Source organism: Oxyura jamaicensis, chromosome 1, assembly GCF_011077185.1.
Source record: "Oxyura jamaicensis isolate SHBP4307 breed ruddy duck chromosome 1, BPBGC_Ojam_1.0, whole genome shotgun sequence".
Lineage (NCBI taxonomy): Eukaryota > Metazoa > Chordata > Aves > Anseriformes > Anatidae > Oxyura > Oxyura jamaicensis.
The window spans coordinates 59,406,148-59,429,329 of record NC_048893.1 but is presented as its reverse complement, the minus strand read 5'-3'; the positions used below and the strand labels follow the sequence as shown (position 1 = coordinate 59,429,329).

The 23,182-nt window shown below is 45.3% G+C and overlaps 2 protein-coding genes across 5 annotated transcripts; one reads left to right on the top strand and one right to left on the bottom strand.

Moving 5' to 3' along the window:
* The first annotated feature begins 434 nt into the window (after positions 1–434).
* LOC118176020 (trichohyalin-like) lies at positions 435–10,059 on the top strand. Of its 4 annotated transcripts, none has more exons than XM_035342746.1 (10): positions 435–503; positions 690–867; positions 1,964–2,427; positions 2,516–2,639; positions 2,751–3,319; positions 4,216–4,360; positions 5,594–5,838; positions 7,122–7,285; positions 7,996–8,143; positions 9,508–10,059. In XM_035342746.1, exons 5-10 carry the CDS (start codon positions 2,870–2,872, stop codon positions 9,730–9,732), a joined length of 1,377 nt encoding a protein of 458 aa, XP_035198637.1. In that variant the 5' UTR covers positions 435–503; positions 690–867; positions 1,964–2,427; positions 2,516–2,639; positions 2,751–2,869; the 3' UTR covers positions 9,733–10,059. The 4 variants fall into 4 exon arrangements, with proteins under 4 accessions (XP_035198637.1, XP_035198648.1, XP_035198625.1 ...); XM_035342757.1 differs by having other exon boundaries at positions 436–503; positions 7,996–8,241; positions 9,508–9,728; XM_035342734.1 differs by lacking the exon at positions 2,516–2,639 and having other exon boundaries at positions 436–503; positions 7,996–8,245.
* Positions 10,060–13,363: 3,304 nt separating this feature from the next.
* Positions 13,364–23,171, bottom strand: ADCK2 (aarF domain containing kinase 2; the record flags this gene model as incomplete). Its single annotated transcript, XM_035342759.1, has 8 exons — positions 13,364–14,233; positions 14,780–14,833; positions 15,265–15,393; positions 16,842–17,093; positions 19,070–19,165; positions 19,817–19,945; positions 21,477–21,623; positions 22,374–23,171. Coding segments are annotated over 8 exons (1,749 nt in total), but the record flags the coding sequence as incomplete, so codon positions are not given.
* Positions 23,172–23,182: the final 11 nt, after the last annotated feature.

The following is a 23,182-nucleotide window of genomic DNA, read 5'->3' as shown; positions in this document are numbered from 1 at the left end:
TGCACAGGTTGTTTGGGAGGCAGGGACAGACTGACAGGGAGGAAGCCACGGGGTCTAAAATCAATTAACCAAATGTCATAATAACGAGAAAGTAAAACTATTCTGATTTTAAAATCACATCCTTAGTGCTTCCTTCACAGTAGAATAAAATGATGATAGGTTCCAATGGTTACATTCTGTAGCATTTTTTTGGATAGTCTTTTCTTTCTTGAGTTTAAGGAATCAAGATCATTTGTGATAAGCTTACAGATAAAGAGCACAGTATGGCAAAATTTATGATGTAAAAATTATATTGAAGAGAAGTATCATACTGGAAAGTAAACTTCCATTTAAAAAACAATACTCCTGTTTAGGGATTTGAGTGTTCAAAAGTCATGCTCATATTCTGCTTCCATCTCCTTCCCCCTCCAGATAAGCTCCATGCCCATCTCACACGTCCAGTGTTGTCACACGGCTAATAAAGATCATTTTGGCTCTGTGCTGCCAGGATGTCCACTGACACAGTAAGTTCAAAAGCTATAGATGGGTCACTGATCGTGCAGAGAACTAAAAAAGCTAGGAAACAAAGACAGTTGGGCAGGGCAGGGTAGGGCTGGAGGGATCCCATGTGGGTTTAGTGTGTTTCCATTGCAGCAAGCTGCCGAAGTTCTCTTACCACAGTCTTTACTTCTTGGATTTGTTTCCTACAGCTTTCCTGTGTGCACATGGAACCCAGATTCCCTTTGCATGCCCTTGGTATCCTCAGAAAAAAGGAATTTCATTCATTCATCCTCAGAGGCTTCCAGTTTCCTGAGGGGAGCTCGTGTGCTGGCAAGGAGAGAGGCTGATGGCTATTATTACCTGGGCCACGTTGCACAAGAGGTGAAGGTAGCTATTCACTGGGAACGATGCTTGTAAAGCGCTCTCCCTGGGCTCCGTGTGTCTTTTTTCCTGTCCTTCCCGTGCCTTGCCATGGCTCTGCTGTAGGGTGGCTCTCCTGTGAGCCTGCACACTTTGTGACCACAGTTCTCTCCCCACACCCTGCATTCATCTTCCCTTTGTGACCATGACTGGCTCTTTACTGTGAAGAGTCCAGCATGTAGAAGCAGCCTGGAAATCAATCATTTTCAGGGGTTATGAGACAAACTGAGCAGGTCCTTGATATCCCTCTTGTCTACTTTCACTGTGCAGCCTAGCAGCACAGTCAATTGGGTAAACAGTCGTGGTAATAGCGATCCAGAATGTCCCCCTGCAGGACCCACTTCCTCCTTACTGAACTGAGAGCTTTCCTTGTTCTCTTCCGTGTTTCTGGAATCTGTGACATAACTTAGGATGCCAGACAGAAGTTTCCCCCTGCAGTCTTTCTTTAAAAATCCAGTCCATTTTCCAGCTCAGGGGCTAGTTAAGTAAGTGGTGATGCCAGGATAGCTGTGTGGGGTGGAACAGGTGTTGGCCAACAGCATTATTTGTGTGAGGGCTCTCACAGACCTGCAGAGAAGGCTGTGATTTTCATAGCAGAATCAGCCCCACACCCATTGCTGGAGGCTTAAATTTAAGTACTCAAATTTGTGGCAGCTATGGCTTTTTACTGACTTTTTAAAGGTTTCCTGTCCTTTTGATTACGATGTAACTAGCTGCGTTATATGCAGCAGCTTCTTTTGGCTACTTGGATGGATGGTTTTCCTGGCAATGCTCTTTCTTAGGATGCTGGTTGTGCTCGTCTGAGCCAGGTAAGCCTACTAAATTCCAAGCCCAAAAGGAAGGGAAGAGAATGGCTGTCAAGCCCCTTAAGCCCCAGCTTTTTAATTACTTTAAAGTCCACCATGGACATGGGACAGTGAAAAACCTGGTGGAGGAGGACAACTGCATGCACAGATCACATTGTGCTTCCTGGGATTTCTGCCATTCCCCTCTTAGCACTTGTGTTTGGCTGTTAATTGGACCCAGATATCTGTCTTGCAAACTGCATGCTTTACTCTCGTAGGGCTCAAGGGAACGCTTCGTAATCGAGTTTGACAAAAGTCGTGCTCTGAAAGGGAAGGTGGAGCTTCGCATGCAGGAAACGCCTCTCTACGACATCCTCCACTACGAAGATGCCAGGCGACAGCCACTCGCTCCAGGAGACAGGGTCCTGGCACCATGGGAGGCTAAAGCGGGGCGTTTTGGCCCAGGCACTGTGCTAAAGGTTATGGAGAATGAGGAGGCACGTTTAGGTACAGGTATTGGCTTCCTAATCAGTGCTAAACTCGCCACAGCTGCTGGTCACAATACAGAGAAGAGAAAACAGTCACAGCCATGGAGAATTCACCACCTGCTGCTTGGTTTCTCATCCTTGTCTCTTTGCCCTTGGCCCTACACATCCTGTTCCTTTTCAGTGCTAGAATTAACACCACCCCCAGAATCAGCCTTTGTTTTGTTCTGTGAGTGGAAATGTCTTAAAAAAACAAGGTGGGCTTGTTGGGGGGGGGGGGTGTCCTACCAACACAAGGAGAAAAATGCTCCTGGCCCTCATGAGTTTCACCTAATAATCTCTTAGTCTAGTTTCTAGCTTTGGCAGGATAAAATCCTGTCTCGCTCTGGTTAGTAGGAGATTTATTATCTTTTGCCACTTCATAGGAATTTCAAAAGGACAAATTCTAAACCTTTAAAGAAAAAATCATGTAAGCTGCTACAAAATTGTCTGTACCTCATGCTGTTACTTTATTTGCTGGTTTCTAAGAGATTCCTCACACAGGTTTCTAATACCTTTTTCTTTTTTCTAATATGCTCAGCACAAAATCGGAAGGGAGTGCTTGTCAGTTTCTGGAACGGGCAGACCAAGGAGGTACCTCCCGACCAAGCCCTGCGCATCCCCCTGCCCCTCAGCAAGCGCATCATCCTGGAACTGCAGATGCCTCTAGCGGCCAGGCAGCTGGTGGTGGAGTCCAGCTTGGATTACCCGTACGTCGTGACACCGGGTTACAGACCTTCAGGGCATCGCAGACGGGGTCGCTCACCTCTGGAGTGCTGGCCAAGCGGCCTGCATTCAGTTCAGGCCTGTGCTACGTGCAGCTGTAGGTGCACCTTGCTTCCCCACTGCTGCCTGGCAGCCCACGAACACCCTCAGCCCACGGAGCACAAAGTGCAGCAAGAAGATGCCTTTGTGCCAGGAGCAAGCTGTGCTACCGAAGAGCTCAGCAAGGAAATAGAAGAGCAACTGTCTGAAGTGAGGATTTCCTCTTCAGAAAGTGTTTTGAGAGAGGAAGAAAAAAAGGAAGAGAAGAGATTGAAGACAGACAATGCTCCAAATGATGCTGAGTCTTGTTTGGAAGAGGACAATGAGGTTTTAGATCCTAAGAAGGTAAAAAGTGCTTCATACTGCCTCTTAACACACAATTTGCTATTTGTATAATTTCTGGTGCGTTACCTTACCTTTTCTGCTCTTGGTACCACAAAATTACAAAAGGTTTTGGGTGTGACCCTTGTGTATGCCTGCTAAAGAATGGAGACCCTCTGACTTTACTCCCCATTGTCTTCCTAATCCTTTGACCTGGGGAAGAGCTAGAAGCTGTCATTCTTTGTCACTGGCTGGAGCAGACTCCTAAAACCTCTTCCACAGATGCAGGATCTGAGAAGTGTCACTTAGCCCAGCTCCTCTACATCCTGCCTCTGCCTAAAGGCAGGAAAAAGTGTCAGACAAAAGACTTCACGCTGAATAAGGATTCCAGTAAGGATCCCTCAACATAAGGGCAGTCCCTGGCATAATTCTATTAAAATAAACAATGGCAGAGGCATCACTCCTGTGAATCAAAGGCCTTTTGTGATCCTTCATAGTTGTTCTGGTACGTGTGAACAGGGTACTCAGCGAGGGTCAGCAAGGAGGAGGTTCATGTGTACCAGCTACTGCCAAGTTTTTTTTCATTGCTCTGCAAGGGTTACGATGTGGATTTTTGGCATGTGCCAGGAACACTGTCTTCCTGCCAGAGGTCCTCTGGTCTGATCTCTCTGTGCCACTTTAGACCCTTCAAGGCAGTAGTACTGTCATTTTTTAGGTCATTTTAAGATGTGGAGAAAACCATAAAGTTATCAGAAGCTACTCTACTTAAGAGTTCTTCATTTCTTCAGTAAAGAACACCCATGTGCTTTTTTTTCTTTCTCGAACTCGAGTTGCAGCATAACATCTCACACTGCAAGTTCATTAAACCAACTTTTTCCTTATCAGGTCTGGATTATGATTGTGTTTCTTCTTGTTTCTAGAGTCCCCAGAGGGAGCCGGCTCATGCTACCATGGTTGATGCAGCTGTCAGCACGGACAGCTGGCTAATGGAGGCAGTCCGCAAGGAGGAAGCAGGCAGCAGGCAGCAGGATGCTGAAACTGATGCTCATTTTAAACACAATCACGGTACTGAAATCGTAGCTGTTTTATCCAAATATAAAAATATCTTAAAAAAAATCATTGCAGCGGCCCAGCATGTTCTATTGCCATAGTTCTTGATGCATCAAAAGAAAATGTCATAATGCCATGCTGCATACAGCCAGCACAATGCAGTACGTAGGTATTAATGGCAGCTTGGGTTGAGAAGTTGTTCGTCTTTTTCTCAAGATGGAACTCTTCTTCAGATGGAAGTTGGGGTGTTGTTTTTTCTGGCATTTATAGCTACTAGAGCAGCAGCTTTTGAGCTTTTGAGTTCCCTTAACTTTTATCCTAATGCTCACTCTACCATTATTATTTTTATAAACACCTTACTTTAAAAATTCATCTGTAATGTTAGCTATGACTACAGATGACAAACTGATTTCACCAGGACTGTTCAGCAGGAAACAGTTATCCTCTTATTAAATGATTACTTTATAATGTCATTGATTAAAGTTCTGCTCCCCTGTCATTCAAAGGGTTTGGATTGTGCTCTTAATCAAGTTGGTGCCATTCTCATTGAAGCTAGCTCTGTGACAAATGTAAGCATTTCAGTAAGGATTCTGGAAGCCCAGTTTTCTCCAAGTATTCTAGCTTCTGTAGTGCTCTGTGACAGTGCTGTTAGAGGGAGTGAGTCACAGAAAGGCATGTTTCCTCCCAGGGGGCGTTCCACCATCATTCTATGCAGTAACTGCTGCTCAAGTCCATGTTGTCCTTAGCAGAAAGGTGCAAGCAAACTCTGCCCATGTTCTCAGTCACCCAAAAACTAGATAACTGTGTTAGCACAGTTTGATACCCAAGCTAATTTCTCCTGTCTCTCAGTGGGATTTAGAGCTCAGGTTTTGCAGTGTCAAGAAATGTATTAGTGTTGGTTGTCTCAGAGCATTGGCAGAAGATTCTCATGTCTGTTTGCAAAATACCACATAAAGAAATCCTTAAACTGAGTAGCTGTAAGTGCAGTCAATGATCTTGTGTTAAAGTAATCTTGTAAAAAGTCTTGGTTGATGGCAAAGGTAAGCTTGTTTTTTGAACACCGGGACCTTATCTGAGGAGACTAAGAAACGTCTCACTCCATCAGAGGAAAATGTTGACACTTAGTTATAAAAGTCTTACTTGAACATATTTTATGTGAAAATACTTTTTTTTTTTTCCTTTTTTATCTGCTTTCTTTTTATAAGTTACCTGTAACTTCATATGTCCCTGCTCTAATTTATCTTAAAGGCCTTCCTGAGTCCAGAGTGGCAGAAGCTCCACTCCAGCCTTCCCAAAGGAGCCCTTCCCTAGGAACCAGTGCTGTGGGTCCGTTCAGGCGACAAAGCTTCTTTGACAGAGTGAATCAATCACTGGAGAAAGACAGGCTGGCCATTGAGTCAGCTCTGCGTGTACAGAGGCCACACAGCACCTCCAGTGCGCAGGCTAGGAGATCCACAAACCTCCTGCATCTTCTAAAAGACAAAAGCATTACAGTAAGTACTTGTCCAAACGAGTTCTTAGCTATTAGGATTGGGAGATTTGTTTATGTCAAGTGAGAATATGCTCTCATTTGATCTTTCTCAAAGGTTTTTACTGAAATATATATATACATATAGATATATATATATGCACATGTAAAATAATGGCTATGCATAACAAGAAACATAAAGTTTCCGCTTGGGAGTCAGTGATGTACAGGAACAGGACATTTCTGGTATTTGTGCTCTGCACTTCTGATTTTTTTTTAATTATTATTTTATTTTAGATGTAATCTTTCCTAAATTATCCTTTCAACCAGCTCAGCTGGATAGGAGGGAATTATTCATCTCTTACAGATCCTGAGAGTAAAACGGAGAAAGTCTACCTAGCCAGTTGAATTCCATGGCAGGGAATGCACGTCAGGGCTGGGGTGGAACCTCAAGTCTCCTGATCCTTAGGCCAGTCCTTAGCCTGCTAGATAACATTATTTGTTCATCTCCCACCTATGAAACACCTTTGATTTTTTTTTTTTTCTTTGATCTTTCCCTCCAGAAGCCATTAATCACAAACCACTCACAGGGTGCAATTTTGCAAAGCACAGTAACACACTGAGGAACAAAGGTTCTTATTATGCCGAGGAACTCGCTGGTTTCTCTTAACAAGCTGTTCTCTGTCAAAATGCTATGTGAGTCTGCCAGGAATAGTAATAATGAGGAGGCAGTGGGCATTCTTTGAAGGTCCTGTAGGGTTTCCCAGCTCATGATATTGGAGATATCCTCCAGAAAGACCTGGAAGGAGTCATTATGTTTTCAGAAAGGTGGCTAATGGCTAATTGTTGCTGGGAGTAGAAGTGAGAATAAATCAGAGAGAGCAAAATATTGTGTGGAAACTCTGTGTTAGCTCTAAACATCTCTAGCAACGTAACTGGAATGCACATCTAAGTCCTGGTGATGTTTCCTTGCTCCTTCCCTCATGTAGGGCACTGTGAGGAGTAGAGAGGAACTAAATATTGCACTGTAGCTGTGAAGAGAAGCCTTGTACATGCTTCTTCTCACAGCACAGTGCATTTAAAATGCACTTTAGAAACACTGCCCAGCACTGAAATGCAGTTACTGCTGAAGAAAACATGAAGACTTCTTGACTACGGGTAGAAGTCCTGGACAACAGGAAGTGAGTTAGTATAACTGCAATGAAATCCAGGAAGATTTTCTGTTTCTCCAGAGCGAGGCAGATAGTTATTTTTTTAATAATGTCTGATAAGGAATCTGTAATACATACAGTATTGTTATTTTCATAGAAATCAGTCCTTAACAGTGCATCTCAAGAGAGATGGGAAGAGACGGACCTCAACAGAGCCAAGATTGAGTACAAAAGGGGACAAGAGGAACAGAGGCAGCAGAAGAGGCAAGAGCAGCAAGAGGAAGAAGCTCTCCGACGTCAGCTACGCCGGAACAACCAGAGGTAATACCTAGGAGCTGTTTTATTTTGTTTGCTTTTGCCAACCATCTGGCATTTATTAGAGATCTCCACTCCTCGGTGCGCTCATTCAGTCTCTTAACATCACACGTTGCACATTATGCTAGTGCCTGCAGAGTGGTCATGATGGTTCACTAATGGGAATAAAACTGATGCGTGAGGTATGAGTGAGGAGGTGCCAATGGACCCAACGCCTTCAGCATTAGCTCGAGGGCAAATTCCCTTCAATCTCATCCTCAGAGCCAGAGTCCTTTTATTTCCCCCACCCCCTGCCTCTGGCCCCACAGTCCAATTACATTTAGCAGGTCCTTGCCCCACGGCCTTCCATCTCTTCTCTTGCCCCTGTGGCACCACCACCAATACATACGGCCACCTAGTTGCCTGGACCTGTCCTACAGCCACTTGTCCTTCAGTCCATTTCCTTGGCTCCTGGTCTTCAGGGCCAAGAACACAGAGCCACGCCAGGTTATGTAGTCAGGTGAGCACATGGCTGCAGTTAGCACACACCAGGCACCAGCCCATCTTTGGGTTTTGTCACCTCTGTTTAGGATACAGGCTTAATCTTCATAATGTAACAGAGTCCTGTAATAGTAACTGAGCACAGATTGCCAGAATATCTGCTTTTCATTTTAGGCACTTTTTTTTTAATTGCTTTTATTTTCTGAGAAATTTAAGACAATTTGTTTTGGAAACAGGCAGCGATTGCATCAGAGAATGTTGCAAGGGTTGGAGAAACAGCTGGAGCACAAAGACAGAGCTTTGCAGCACATGGCATCGCTTCAAGCAGCATGGTCAGAGCGGAGCAGGAAGGAATCCTTCTTGTCAGAGGAGGAGAACAGAAAGGCAAGTCAGAGGCTGCAGTTCTTAAAGACACGGCGATTGCAGAGAGAGAATTTTCTTGCAGAATGCAATGAAAGGAGCTTTGAACAGGAAAAAGAAAGGCTGGTAAGGGACACTTCAGAAAAGTTTTACCTGTAGTGCTACTGTGTTTCCAACTATAGCGCCTTCTAGAGTATTTGTCTTTCACCTGTTTTATATCCAAAGTACTTACAACATTTGGAGATACATAAATGAAACTCTTAAATGTTAACTTCTCTTTAACACGCATACAGATCAAAGATGGGAAGTGAATTTTTCTGTATCTGTCATAGAAGCAGTCTTCCTGCATGCAAGGAATGAATTTTCACAGATTATCATATAATGGTTTAGGTTGGAAGGGACCTTAAAGATCATCTAGATCAAATCCCCTTGCATGGGCAGGGACGTCTCACTAGATCAGGCTGCCTAAAGCCCCATCCAACCTGACACTGAACATCTCCAGAGATGGGGCATCCACAGGTTCTCTGGGCTACCTGTTCCAGTGCCTCAGCAACCTCATAGTAGAGAATTTCTTCCTTATATGTAATCGAAATCTACCCTCTTTCAGTTTAAAACCATTACCCCTTGCCCTATCACTACATGTCCTTGTAAAAAAAAAAAAAAATCTGTCTTTCTGATAAGTCCCTTTTAAGTACTGAAAGGTTGCAGTAGGGTCCCCCTGGAGCTTTCTCCTCTCCAGGCTGAACGACTTTCTCAGCCTCTTTTCAGAGGAGAGGTGCTCCAGCCCTCTGATCAGCGCTGTGGTCCTCCTCTGGACTCACTCCGACAGCTCCACGTCCTTCTGCTGGTGGCCCGAGAGCTGAACACTGCAGAAGGGGTCTCAGGCTAGGGGAGCAGAGGGGCAGAATCACCTCCCTCGCCCTACTGGCCAGGGGTACAGTTAGTTTTCTGGGCTGCAAGTGCACATTGGTGGATAAAAAATTGGATGTGAACTGGCAATGTCAACAAGTCCTTCTCTGCAGAGCTGCTCTCTATCCATTTCACCCGCAGCCCATGCTGATGTTTGGGAATACCAAGGCCCAGAGGCAGCACCTCGCACTAGGCCTTGTTGAACTGCAGGAGTTTCGTGTGGGTCCACTTCTCCAGTCTGTCCAGGTCCCTCTGGATGGCATCCCTTCCCACTAGCATATCAACTGCACCACAGCTAGGTGTCATCTGCAAACTTGCTGAGGGCGCACTCAATCCCACCGTCTATGTCATTAATAAATAGATAAAAAATAACAAATTAATGAAATACACCTATTTCTGAGCTATGCCAGTGATAATTGTAGATTATATTCTGAGTAAAAGCTGACTTTGCAATTGTACGTGTCATTATTTTTACATAGGATTTTCTGAAGAGCAGAACGCAGTCACAGCAGCAAATGCTGAAGCAAGACTCACAAGAGCAGGACAGGAAACAAAAGCAGCATCAGGCTGCCAAAAGGAAACTGTTCCAGAACAGAAACCGTTCACAGGAGAAGGTGCAAAAAGAAGACCAAAAGCACTGTGACCTTCAGCAGTACCTCAGGGAACAGAATCTTTTGATGCTCCGGGCATCGCTGCTCGCGTAAGGAAACAGCAGAGCAGGTAAGCAGGTGCTGATCAGTTCACAAACCTGTTCTGCACCTCGATGTATGGCAGTGTGCTGCAGTCTGGGTGCCTGAGTGCAGCTGTGACAAATGGAATTAGGACTCATGGATAAGATCTTTTATTTCCCTTTCATTGCAGCCAGCACCCATTTTCACTGCTCTGTCCCTTAAAAACCTTTTTTCTTGGGGTTACTATTCTGGCCATTGTGTGGACCCCCACCTCTGTCAAAATGTTCTTCAGTCTTAGGCGTATGCAGCAACCCCGCTGACATGCCCAGGTCTGCAACGCAGAGCCACACTGGTACTTCATATGAAACACAAGTGTGCTGCTGCCATCCTGCCCCAAAGGCCCTGAAGGGGGGCAGCTGTTTCCACAGGAGTCGGCACCCGTAGAGCTTAGTGTCCACCAGTAGAGTTTAGTGTCGTAGTCTGGGGCTGGTGAGTCATGGGGCAATCCAGAATGGAGCACCACGTGACACGTTTTAACTACTTTCAAGATGCAAGTGACAGAGAAAGGAATGAGTTAAGTGAGGGCACAGGCCAGGCACTTTAATCAGTGAAGAACAAGAATCACAGAATCACCTAGGTTGGAAGAGACCTCCAAGATCACCAAGTCCAACCTCTGACCTAACACTAACAAGCCCTCCACTAAACCATATCCCTAAGCTCTACATCTAAACGTCTTTTAAAGACCTCCAGGGGTGGTGACTCAACCACCTCCCTGGGCAGCCTATTCCAACGCCTAACAACCCTAGAAGAATGAAGGTCAAAAGAAACTCCCTGGGAATGAGTCTCTCAAGCTCTCTCACAGCTACTGTAAAGTAGCATGGCCATCAGCACAGATTACATCCCACTGTACAAGCTGGCAGGAGAACTAAATACAGGCCTGAAAAGGTTTCCACTGCTGAATTCTGGGAGCTTTCTGCCCTGCTGTGTTTCTTCCAGAACAGGGCCAGAAGAGCACATTTCTTAAAGGTCAAGGACAACAGAAAATAGAAAGTACAGCTATGTGATGCTGGCGTATGACTTACCTTGCTATGTTAACATCACATGAAAAAAGGGGAAGGAGAGTTGGAGACCAGCTGGATGAAAAAAAAAATGTATATGCTAAAATACAATAGAAATTATCCACTGCAATGTCCATCATTATCAACTGACTCTTGCAAGTGTCCCATCGCACTTGAGTTGCAGAGATCCATAGGAAAGAAGTCCACACGTATGCAAAAGTTGTGCTACCTCCTGCCAGAAGTGCTGTGGGTCCAGAGCTGCTGTAGGTGGCAGGGCAGGAATCCAGTAAGAGGAGAGGTCCTTCAGAAAACCTGGTAAGACAGCTTGGAACCATCCCACTTGGGCTGCAGGTGAGTGTAGATCCCTCCGCTGTCAGTATTCTTCATAAAATGCAGGGCATTTCCCTGGAGGAAGAATGACTTAGAGAAAACCAAAAGGCATAAAGGAAACTTTTTCTAGGGGGGTGGGGAAAGTAGGGTAACCTAGTTACAAACCAGAGCTCAGGAGGCAACTGGCTCCTCGCTCCCCTAACTGCAGTGCATGACTCGCTTTCCTTAGTGAAGTGTGGCATCAGCCACTCCCAGGGACACGCTACCACCTTTTCCCCTCCACAGAAAAGAAATATTAAGACACCAAGAGATGCTTTTACACAACAGGAAAGGGGAGAAGAGATGTGTTTCTAATACATGGTATGCTGATTAGTGGCAGTGCCTTTGTTCACAAAGGGGAGGAGGAGGTTATTGACACATCCTGAAATGCTGTCCCTCTTTGTCATATCATCATAAAATACAGCATAAAATACAGGCATAAAATACAGCAGCAGTATCACAGAGAATGCCTTTATCAGCTTTGGGTAGCAAAAAATGTAGTTCACACAGGTATTTAGGAAATGAGAATGGACATGGCACAATTTGCTGGAGCACTCAAAGCTATATTGAAGGGAGTTTTTTATTTTTCAATAAAGTATGCTAAGATATAAATTAATACAAATTAAATTTTAAATAAAATAATAAAAAATAAATTTTAAGTAATACCCAGAACCAAACTGGATAGAAAATTTAAGTGCTGTATACACATAGAAACATGTAACGCGTTTTCTGGACTGTAACTCAGATTCTAATATTTAAAAAAAAAAAAAAAAAAAACTTGCAAAAGGGAGTCCCTTTGAAATTCTGCTTAATCTTTTGAATGGCCAGCAGTTTCTTAGCACTGAGTCTTAGACTGTGTTTCTCTAGCAACAATGGAGAGGTTATGCCTTTAGATTTCCCCCGAAACATGAAGGTTAAAGCTAGGTCTCTCATCCCAATGTTTACAAACTATTCTAAGGTCTTAATGGCTAGAAGGGGTCTCTTTAACTTTAGGATCCATAAAATGCATGAACCATTCTGAGGCTTTTATTTTTTAAAAAAAAAAAAAAAAAAAAAAGGAAGGGAACGGAAACAAAGAGGAACCTGAGTATAAAGTAAAAGCTTTGAGGGTTGTTTTTTGTTTTTGTTTTTTTTTTCACATTAAGGTCTGAAAAAATTACATCTTGCTGCAAATTTTCAAATTCCATGTGAAGCACAGCTCTGCCTCAGACACTGAAGCTTACCATTTGGTTTAAGCTCCATTTAGCCTCTGGATAAAGTTGGTTGGAATGTGCTGTTGGTGGAAGTGTTGATGGTTGTGCCTAAGACCTGCATAACCGATGAGAACATGGCACTGCAGAGCGCTGTGTCTAGCACCTGTGCCAGCTGGGTGGGAACAGGTAGGGGGAGATGCACACAGCTGGGTGAGAGGGGGACCTGGTGGTAGCACATAGGTTTTCTTTAATGTGAAATTTAGGGGTTCCTTGACTTATCTTTTTTTTTTAAGAAGACAGTTCATAATCATATACTCAAAATCATATACTGGTTGGGACAATAATGTAGGTAGTTATGAGTTTACGTCTGTCTAGGCTTACAAAAACAAGCCTAAATCTTAAAAGTTAGTATTAAACTCTGCTGCTGCTTCTTATCCTCCATCATTTGGAAATGAAGCATTTAATTATTAAAGTAAATTAAATACACTGAACAGAACTCTAAACTTATTTTTCAGACTTCAATTATGTATCACTAATCATCATTTTATAATCACCATTAAACAGACAATCATCCACATATGTACTTTCTCTTCTTTGCTTAGCCCTCTGAAAACAGACTGCTGCAGCTACCCTGCGTGGCTGCAATTTCATATAAAGCATATCTGGGAAAATATTTAGTATTACAGTATTTATTTCCAATCATTCATATACCATTTCTTACCATAAAAATAAGGCCATACAATAATTTTAAGAGTACTATTAAAATAATTGACTTGAAAAGCCATGTATGACTTAGCTCATTTGTTGATGACTTTAATTATTCAATTTAAACATTCACAATGTTTTCAGTCCATTAGGAAAATCCTTGGACACTTTGTTTTGAAAACTACCACAGGGAAGAAAACAAAAACAAAAACAAGCATCTGCATATTAGTTCAGGTTTTGAGTTGACTATGGTGAGAGTTGGGGGGGGGAAGGACAGCAGCACAGGGAGAGGACAGACTTTTTTTAAGCTTCAACAAAAACCAAGACCAGTACAAATACTCAAAAAAAATATTTTTATTATGGAATTAGTTTTTCTGTTAAGTCAAATATTTTCTTTTGCTGTTCATAATCCAGACTCCTATAGCATTGTGCTGGAGTATGGGAGTTTGAAAAAATTATCGACTGGTCTGTTTTTATCATCCAGAATGACCAAGAACAGACCACTCCATGCAGGATCTCAGAACACTTCTACAATAAAAGCAGAAGTTAAAGTACAAAAGACAAAGAGACTTGCTGGCTTTTTTCATCCCGAATTGCTTGCTTAGGTGTCAGAACATCAGTTCTCATACCACAGTGACAGATGAGTCAGTAAATTAACTTAAAATTCTTAACCTGATTTATTTCAAAACAAGCTTGATCACTGAACATCTTTTTAAAGACTTTTAGACCAGTAAAACTGCTTTCCTCGTCAGGCTGCAGTGGCTTTGTACACCTGAACGACATGATATGTCAGTTAAAAACTACCAGAGCATGCTGGCTCATAAAACCAGGTAATCATTAAGAGTCAGAACTCTCCCTCTGTGAAAAATCTTCCTGGCAAATGAAGGCCTTAAAACCATCCCATGCCTGGTGCTTGGCTGACGTGACTGGAGGCAACATTAATGGAGAGTAACCACCACATGGCATTTCCCTGAGACGTGAGTGTCCTCACCTTCAGCTTCTTTCTGTCAGCTCGCAGGTACCACAAGTAACCCTGCACGGTGAGAGGGCAGCAGCTGCTGGAGTCTATTCAAGGACAGAAGCTGCAGTTTTGATAAGCAGTGGTTTAGCTGCCTCTAGGATGTCCAGTTCAGGGTCCAGTGAACGACCAAGACCTTCCAGAACCATAATGGCAAAGATGATGGAAGCAAAATTGCTCTCGAGCTTCACCTAGAACCACAAGAGACTGAGTGAACTCAGGGGACCTTTCTTCTGAGCCCATTTCACAGAGGTACCAGCTCTGGCTAAGCAGAGAGGGAAGGGGAGAAGCAGGAGAGAGCTTAAGTACTGAAACTATGAAAACCATTCTGAAACCATGCTGCAACTTCATCATTTGGAGTTTCAGAACACTCTGACATCCAGCAGCGGGTAAAAAAATAACACAGTTTCAGGGGAAGTGCCCTAAGAGAACCCAAGAGTTTACTTTTCAGTTCCAACTAGGGTAATGGGTTATTTTTTCCCCATACTGAGTAGCAGAAGCTTAGGATTCCTCACACATGGTTATAAACTGCAGTAGTATCCAACCTGCCTGAGCACATGTGTATCAGGGCCTGAGAAATAGCATGCCTACAACCCTTGAATGCCCTGCCAGTTCCCCCTCCTTGATGTTCATTTCAGAAGTCAATCCCTTTCCTTGTCAGACCTTCATGATCCCAGTACTTATACCTCCCCAAATGAACTCCCAGCTGCTGAGGGCAGACAGTGAGAGGACCTCACCTTATGGGTCATCAATAATTTAAAGACATTCGAGAGGAGATTTGCCACCTGAAGCTGGAATAGAAAAGGAGAAGTTAGCAGCTGATCAAAAAAAAAAATGTGGTCAAGACAGTCACACGCATGACGGATAGGATTCAAAATGTTTGTTAGCATTTAGTCCTGGTGGTGGGACAAGATCACTGGGTTGACAACAGCAAACATCAAAGTATGATCCTCTCCACCCTACCTAAGATACAGAGTTCAGCTGTGACCCCTGGTTCTTGTTAGAATTTTTTTTAAAAAAACAAAACTAAACACACTTTTGTTGTTGTTGTTGTTTGAAGGAAATAAGAAAGGATTTTAGGGACTTTTGCTCCATCTGAGGGACTAAAAGCTCCAAGTACCGGTTGGTGGTGCTGAGGGGATCACAGCTGGCCTTTCCACCCAGACCATTTTGAAAGCAAAGTTGCGCTGAATTACAGGTACGTGAGGGTAGGTGGACTTGCCTTTCCCAGGGCAATGGTGTTCCCCCGGACTTTGGTCACTAGTTCTGCCATTTCGGCCTTGAATCGCTCAATATCCTGGCACTGGTTAGCACGGGCATGATGAAGGATCAGTTCTGCCACTCTCTCCCCCTGTGAAACAAGCGGAAAAGAAAAATCAGCAGAACTAGATCACTGGTACCAGGCCTGCATGGAGCTGCACGGTGTTAACCCTGCAAGGCCTCTGCTGTGGATTCCTGGAGGAGGCATACTGCAGGGAGAACTCCCAGGGCCACGCTTCCCCATTCCAGCAACAGACACAAGAAATCAACAGAAGCAGGTGCAGGAAAAGCCGAACTGATCTGAAATTCTTAACCTGTATTTGGCGAAGGCCTGCTCTATTGCTATTGCAGGTCTTGTAGGAGAGAACATAAAGAACATCTCTCAGATAAAAGTTTTGGGGTGAGTGGGAATAAATCCACAGGATTAATATTTTCTTCTCAACAGAGGAGGAGATAGTGCAAAGAAGGGCATCTATTAACCCCTCCCTACAGGCTAAGTCCGACCTTCCATTTGTAAACCGTGGAGGGAAGAGCGAGATGATTCTATACCAGGACATTTGGCAAGAAAAGGAGGAGGCAGCAGGGGAAGAACCATATCCACGCTACCCTTGTGAGGGGCATTACAGCTCCTCTTGGATGACGTGTCTGACAGTGATGTACACAGCCAGAGGATCAGGCATGGCAGAGATTTGGGGGTAAAGCTTTTCACCTATATATCACGAATTACACCCAACCTCAGCCATGAAGGCCTTGCAAGAAAACATTCAGAATTTTTGCTTATCAGCTTATAAGTAAGTCTGGCAGTACAGAATGGGCCTGAATACATTGATTTTAGCACTGACTTTTGGGCGTGCTTCAGCAGATTAGACCAAGGTAAAATGTGTCCATCCTATATGCTGATGAGCCATCCAGCCCACAGCTGAGGAACAGCAACACACCAGTATGATTACAGATGCTTTTTCCTCAAAATGAACAGGAGACATTGACACTGGATTCTCTAGCCCATCTGAGAATGTGTTTTAAAGTGCGAAGGAGGAGAAAGTAGTACCCTTTATACAGAGGAGCCTGGGCGATGTCAGACCTCCTCTGCCTATTTAGCTGTCTCTCCTCTCCATACACTGAGATAACAATGATGGAAGATGAAGGTGCAGAAGGAAACATGTGGAAGACTGAGATCTTAATCCACTCCCTCCTCTTCTGTAGCAAAATCTGACAGATTCTGCAACAGCCTCTGAAAGGAGCAGCCCCCAGGCAGTCCCAGCTTCTATCAGAAGCACTCCAAACCAGGGAGGGGCAGCCGCCGCTTCCTGTCAAACACCTTCAGTCTCCCTGGCCACTGAAATCACTGCACTCCAGCAGCCTCCTTGCTTTAGCGGAGCATCTCATCTCCGTGTCTGGTATAGCTTCCCAGCTGGCAAGTCTCCTCTCCCCTCCTGATGAAGATTGTAAGGGGAAACAAAGAGCACTATGCTTTGGCCACCAGGCTGCGGGTCTATCCCTTCCCCAGCCTCAGCTAGGTAATGCCATGACAGGCCTCACCTGGCCCTGGACCACAGCCGTGAAAACCGCGCGGAAGTTCTGCATGTCCGCGCTCTGCAGCTCCGCCACGATCCCCGCGTCCAGCAGCACCAGGCAGAGCTGCCTGAGGGGCGGCTGCACCTCCACCACGAGCGTGTCACACAGGTCCACGATGGCTGTCTGCTCCCTGCAGCCGGAGCTGGCCTGGGCCGTGCCTTGCACCAGGATGTTCCCGGGGTGCAGGTCAGCATGGACAAAGTTGTCAACAAAGACCTAGAAGACAAGCAAGTCTCAGCAGCTGATTCCAACCAAGCCTGCCCACACCAAACCCCAGGCAAACAGCGCGGGTTTGTTGCCGCTCTGTTCCCTGCCCTTATTGACACACATCACCTCAGGCAGCAATACAGTAAATGGCTTCTGCTGCAGATCAAACCTGCTGAAACAGGGTGGGTACTACTCCCTCCGAGTGAGTCAGCAGAGCTGTGTGAAGCAACCCTGCACATCTGCTAGAGGTCAGGTAGAACAGCAAGAAGTCCCAACAGGGAACAGTACTTCTCTCTGACTATTAACCCTATGCTCAGTGCAGAGTGGAGGGCCTTGCCAAAGAGTAAGAACAGGCCACTCACTGGTATGGGGTTTAGTGCATGGCTAAGTTTGTCCAGTGAAGCACATCAACCCACCTTACAGCTGTACTGAAAAGTAATGAAAAGTTAGACGAGGAAACAAATGCATGTAGTACTTCTCCATCTCTGCTAGCAGTTAGCAGCAGAAAGGACTGACAAGAGGGCAAGCACAAGGTAATATTTCTCCACCAACATTCTTGGCAACCTGAGGCTGCAGGACTTCCTAGATTCTCTCTGTATCTTATGGATTTCTCCACCTATGAATTTATCTAGTTGTCATGTAAATAATTATGGCAATGTGAAAATAGGAGGGTTTTTGAGCACTGCCTGAAAAAGTTACCAGTTATTTTTTTTATGTCCTCCTTATTATTCTAAAAAAACATAAACAGATCCATATTTATTCTCTAACACCTATGACTCTATATATCTGCATTATAAACTACTCCAATTTCTCTGCTTTTCAGAGTTGAGAGTCCCAGTTATTTCATCATTCCTGCACAGAAGCCATTCCACACTGGTAATTGTCCCAGCTGCCTTCCCCTGCACCTTTCTTAGTTCCATTACAGCCCTTGAAATGGAAGGTCATGCACAGCGAGGGACTAGAACTGCAGAATATTCTAGACAGGTATTTGTTTTACATATAGCCATGATGTAGCTTCTCTGCTCTTTTCTACTCCTAAAATCCGGAGGATTGCTCCTACCCATTAAATCTAACATCAGCATAAAACTATCTATTGTAATTCTTCCATTGCTCTTCTGAGTGGTAAAAGCCATTTCAGGGTCTGCCATAGCATATGAAGTTGTAGCTGCAGCCTATCCACTGCCTTAGCACAAGGTTCCAGTTATCAACTGAATTCCATCCGACACTCGCTGCCCACCTGCTCAGCACTGTGAGGTTCTTTTGCAGCTCTTCCCTGCTAGTTCTCATGGCTTCTCAGAAGCCAACTGTGTCATCTCTCAGAACTCCTTTCCACATCACTTTTGATTATTTTGGCAATACAAGAACTAGACAGCCAGAAGTTAAGTTGTAAGCTAAGCCTGGCTGGTTTTTCTTTACTCCATATTTAGTTCTGCCTTAAAGAAGGTAGTTTTGGAGGAGTGGTCAATAAATAAATAATAGCTAGCTTTTTTTCTCAGTGAATCGCTTCCACAGTATCTGCATAGAGCATGATATTTGCTAACTACGTTACACTTTACAGCACTTAGGCAGTACATGAATATTCATTAAATCGATCAGTGGGTTTTGTAAGCAATGCTCTGATCACGTTGCACAGCAGGACCCTACTGTGTGCAAGCAGATCTCCCTTCTGCAGCTAAAGAAGCTCTGCATCAAAGCCTACAGCGGTGATGTGTCTAATCCAGGCTTTACTCAGCCCTTGTTACACTGCACACGAAGTAGACACTCTCTCTCATTTCAGGAGCTGCAGTGCCCTAGCAGCCCATGGCCTGGGTTACCACAATACCTGGCGTCCATGGGCTGGCTCCAAAAGGCACAGCTGTGTCTTTGAGTCCATGGGGAGAAGGGCAGAAGACGTGGGAAGCAAATAGGCTCTGTTCTCTCTTTAGCCATAGTGCCTTATTACCCCAACTGAATAGCTTCACTTCCAGCCTCAGCCAAGTGCGTACCATCTTTAGCAGCATGTCCATGCCCATCTTTGCGAGTCTCTGCCTCAGTTCTGTGGCAACCTCTGCATGCAGGTAGCGCGAAATGGGCTCACTCTCCTGAAATAAAGACAGGGCTGGAGTCAAATACACCCCGTGTCCCGCTTTCACCCATACCCTTACGTAGGTGCTGAGTTGAGGAAATGCAGTAAGAATACTTTAGAAAGGACCAGCTCAGTGGAGACAGTACCTACTGTGATGGAGAACATGAGAGAAGCAACAGTTTGTTCTTTAGAAAAAGAATGTGATACAGCCTGGGGCAGAAATACCCTTGCCAGGATTGCATGCACAAAACCTAAGGCTGAGAGTAGCTTTGGTCTGTGACTCAAACATCCACAAGGGAAGTGGGACAAGCATCAAAAAATGTGCCAGATTGCTGAGCTCCTTGCTTTGACCCACCACAGAGGGCAGCTGGAGCATGGCGTTGGTTTGCAAAGCACAGACAAGCACACGGTGGCTGCGCACGCTGTTGTCTGCTTGGTTTCAAGCCAAGCTCTCAATTCTACATGGAGGTGTCTGCCACCTGTCTTCTGGGATGCGCTGTTTACAAACAGACTGGAAGAGACGCTGAAGGAAGGACACCGATCTCCTCAAGCAAATAAGAGAAAAGCATCCTTCTGCCCGAGTGCTCGTTCTCAAGACGCCTCTTCAGAGTGTTCTCCTAAGGGCCTTCTCTCTGCTATCGCTCTTCCCAGACTGTGCAATTCTTACCTCAAATGTTTCCACTAGAACATCGGTTGTTACCAATGGCCGAACGGGAGTTGGGAACTTCACAAAATCAACATCTAGGAAATTTTGCCGGAAGCGCTCCAGATTTCTGGCCTCGTAGCGTAAGTCAATCTCAAGGGAGAAAAAGCAAAAGCAGGTTGAGAAAGAGATGCAAGTAGATCTTCAGGATCCTCGATGAGGATATTGCTGTACGGTGCAGTGCACGGTACCAACAAACCTGTTCGGAAAGCCAGAATCAAAACAGAACAAAAAGTGGTGCTTCTTACATGCTTATACCTTTCCTAGCACCTTAGAAATACAAATTACTCCTACTATATGGGCGGGGTGTCTCAAAAAAAAAGACCAGGACTGCATTATTTTCCAGGTTGAGATGGATCCTGAACCAAAGCTTACTGTCCAAGTAGCAAGGCAGGCGGACAGGGTGGGAGAACTGCAGCCCTAGCCTCACTTTACAGATAGACAGGCAGACAGCAGGAAAAAAAATATTGTAAGACACAAAATAATCCACTATGAGAAGCCATAGCCCCAGCTTTTCAGTGATCCAGTGCCTTGACCCAAGGCCACCTCTCCCTCCAACAACATTCTTGTACCTTCTCCAGTCCACTGCTGCTGCACAGGACGTGGGAGGGAAGATAACCTTGCCTCACCTCCCTCACCCAGCAATGGGAAATACCACAGGAATATTTCTTGTTCTTTCAAAGAGAACTAAAAATGACAACAGGCCTATGAGATGCTCTCCTGAGCACCTCCTAATCTGAGTCTTCAGAGCATCCAGCAAAAGCTCTGCACCACTTGACTGGTCCCTAATGACCTTGAGTCCCATACGAATACAGTGAAACGCTTACAACATGGGTTTGCTTGAGTGTATTTCTTGCAATAGAAAAAAAAACAGTTAATGTTTTCAAAGGTTTAAAACAAACTTCAGACTCTGCAATCTAGGCACAAAAATGAAATTAGCAGATAATGGTTTGTTTTAATAGAAATATAACAGTAACAAACTCTGTAGGGAAATCTGTAAATTTGGTAGTAAGGACGTTTCAGTACTTTGTCTTTATAAGACGTTAGTGAATCAGGACACGTTTTCAGACCTACTTGTAAAGTTTAACTTTGCCAACACTATGAGTCTGATGAAGATACAATATAGACTGTTATTAACTCATTTAAAACTATATTAATTATGCTAATGTGTATATACCTCAAGGCTAAGAAACACAACCAGCGAGTACAGATTGTAAACATGTACGTAGGACTAAAGAGAAAAAACGTCTGAGCACTTGTTCAGAGAGATTCTTTTCCTACAGAGAGGCCTTTCACCACTGTTCACTTGTCCTTCACAGTCCTGCAAAAAGGACTGCCACTATGTTCATCAGCTGTTCAGGTTGCTTCCTAGAAGACATACTCAGTCTTGAAACAGGTTTTAAAATCTAATAAAGACAGGTAAACTTGTCTGTTGCTTTGCTTTTTTATACTGTGAGCATGTCAGGTTTCCTACAGTAACTTTATGTGACTGATTAATTAGAAAATAAGCAAGCCTTCTCCTAACCCTTTAAAAAGAAGCTGTACAGATGGAATTGGAGCTGGTCAGAAGCAAGGAAAAGGTCAGTTTTACTTCAGTATGCAAAGACCATGGCACTGTACATACCTGCTGCATCATAAGCTTCTCAAATTCCTCCACAATCTCTGTCAAACTGAGCCACTTGAATCCAGGGAGAAGTCCAAGGATGTGGCTACCCATCTTCATGATAAACAGATCCATCTGGACCTGGTGGGCTAGCCCAGGATGCAGGACCTGCACAAGAAAAAGCGGTGGCGAGATCAACTCCCAAAACACTGTAAAAACGGTAGTCTCTTTCAATCAGCTAAAAGGATATTTTCCAAAAAGACGGGATCCAGTATTTAAAACTATGTGCTAAAAAGGCTTCACCAGCTAGTCCTCAGGAGAATTCTTACTTTGCCATGGCTTAAGTCATAAAGAAACACTTTATGATTTTTCAGATGGAATACTTTTCAGCTGAAGCCTACAGTTTCACTCCGTACCATTTTCCATTGCTTTCATTCTCCTGCCCTCTTCCTGCCATGTATTACAGGCTAGCGTTTGGAACAGCTCAAATGTAAAATTTCTTCAAATAAACTTTGCTGGAAAGAACCGATCTGTTCCAGATTTCTTCATGTGAAAAGAAGACTCATTTTCTGAAAGGTGACACCAAGATTAATATTCATTCTTTTTATATGAATTGGGCCTTTGCAGGCATTTCTGGTACCCAGGCACCATGCCAAATGGTGCCACAGGCAGGTTGTGTACTTGGGTTCTCCAGGCTGGCACGAGTTGGGGACACCGCTGTCTGGATTGCAACTGGCTGGAACCAAAGCACTGAGAAAAGTTAGGCAGGGAGATGAGGGTCACTTCTGTTGCTCCACCTTGCCCTAGCCAGCCTACTCATCTCCATAGGAGCTAAAGTCTTCTTAGCATTGTTCAGTGCACCCCACTTTGAGATGTCTGCCAGTATGATGTATGCTGCCAGTACGATGTACGACTTACTTTAATGGCTACAGGCGTGAGATGTCTGGCTGATGAAGGGTTTGCACTCAGGGGTGGTTTGGCCATCTGCTCCACACGCCGTGCTCTGCTCAGGGGGCTTTCAGGGGAGCAGCCTACCGTGCTCAGCTCCTCCTTGCTCCTCTCTTCCCACCTCCCCTCACTCTTCCTATTCCTCAGCCACCTGAGGAGGCCTCTGAAGCCTGACACCTCCCACGCTTCAGAAGCAGACCGTAACTCCGAGCTCTGCCCCAGCTCCTTGGCCTGGGCGCCAGCGATAGCCGCGAGGTCGGCGTAGGCTTTATACACCTGCGCCACGCAGCCCGAGCCCACCGGCTCCTGGCTCTGGAACTTGAGGACGCGGCTCCAGTCCTCGCCGAAGGCCCTCCTCAGCAGCTCGTCGGTGTGGCCCCAGGGGTGCGGGCTCACCTCGACGTGCAGCTTGGAGAACTCGTCGCAGAAGGCCTCGGAGAAGAGGTCCCTGCGGGTGCTGGCCCACTGGCCCAGCTTGACGCACGTCGGGCCGGCGGCCTCGGCCGCCCTCCGCAGCAGCCGCAGCCACACGGCGCCCAGGCCGGGCCGCAGGCGGCTCAGCGGGTACAGCAGCAGCAGCGGCCCGAAGCGTAGCAGCAGCCCGCAGGCCCGCAGCCCCAGCCGCAGCACCAGCACCAGCCGCCGCACCAGCCCCCGGGGCGCCCGCTCCCGCTCCCCCACCCACAGCGGCCGGGGGGGCGGGCGGCGCTGCCCGGGCCCCTCCCGCCGCCCGGACACCGACAGCGGCACGGCCAAGGCCACGGCAGCCCAGCGGCCGC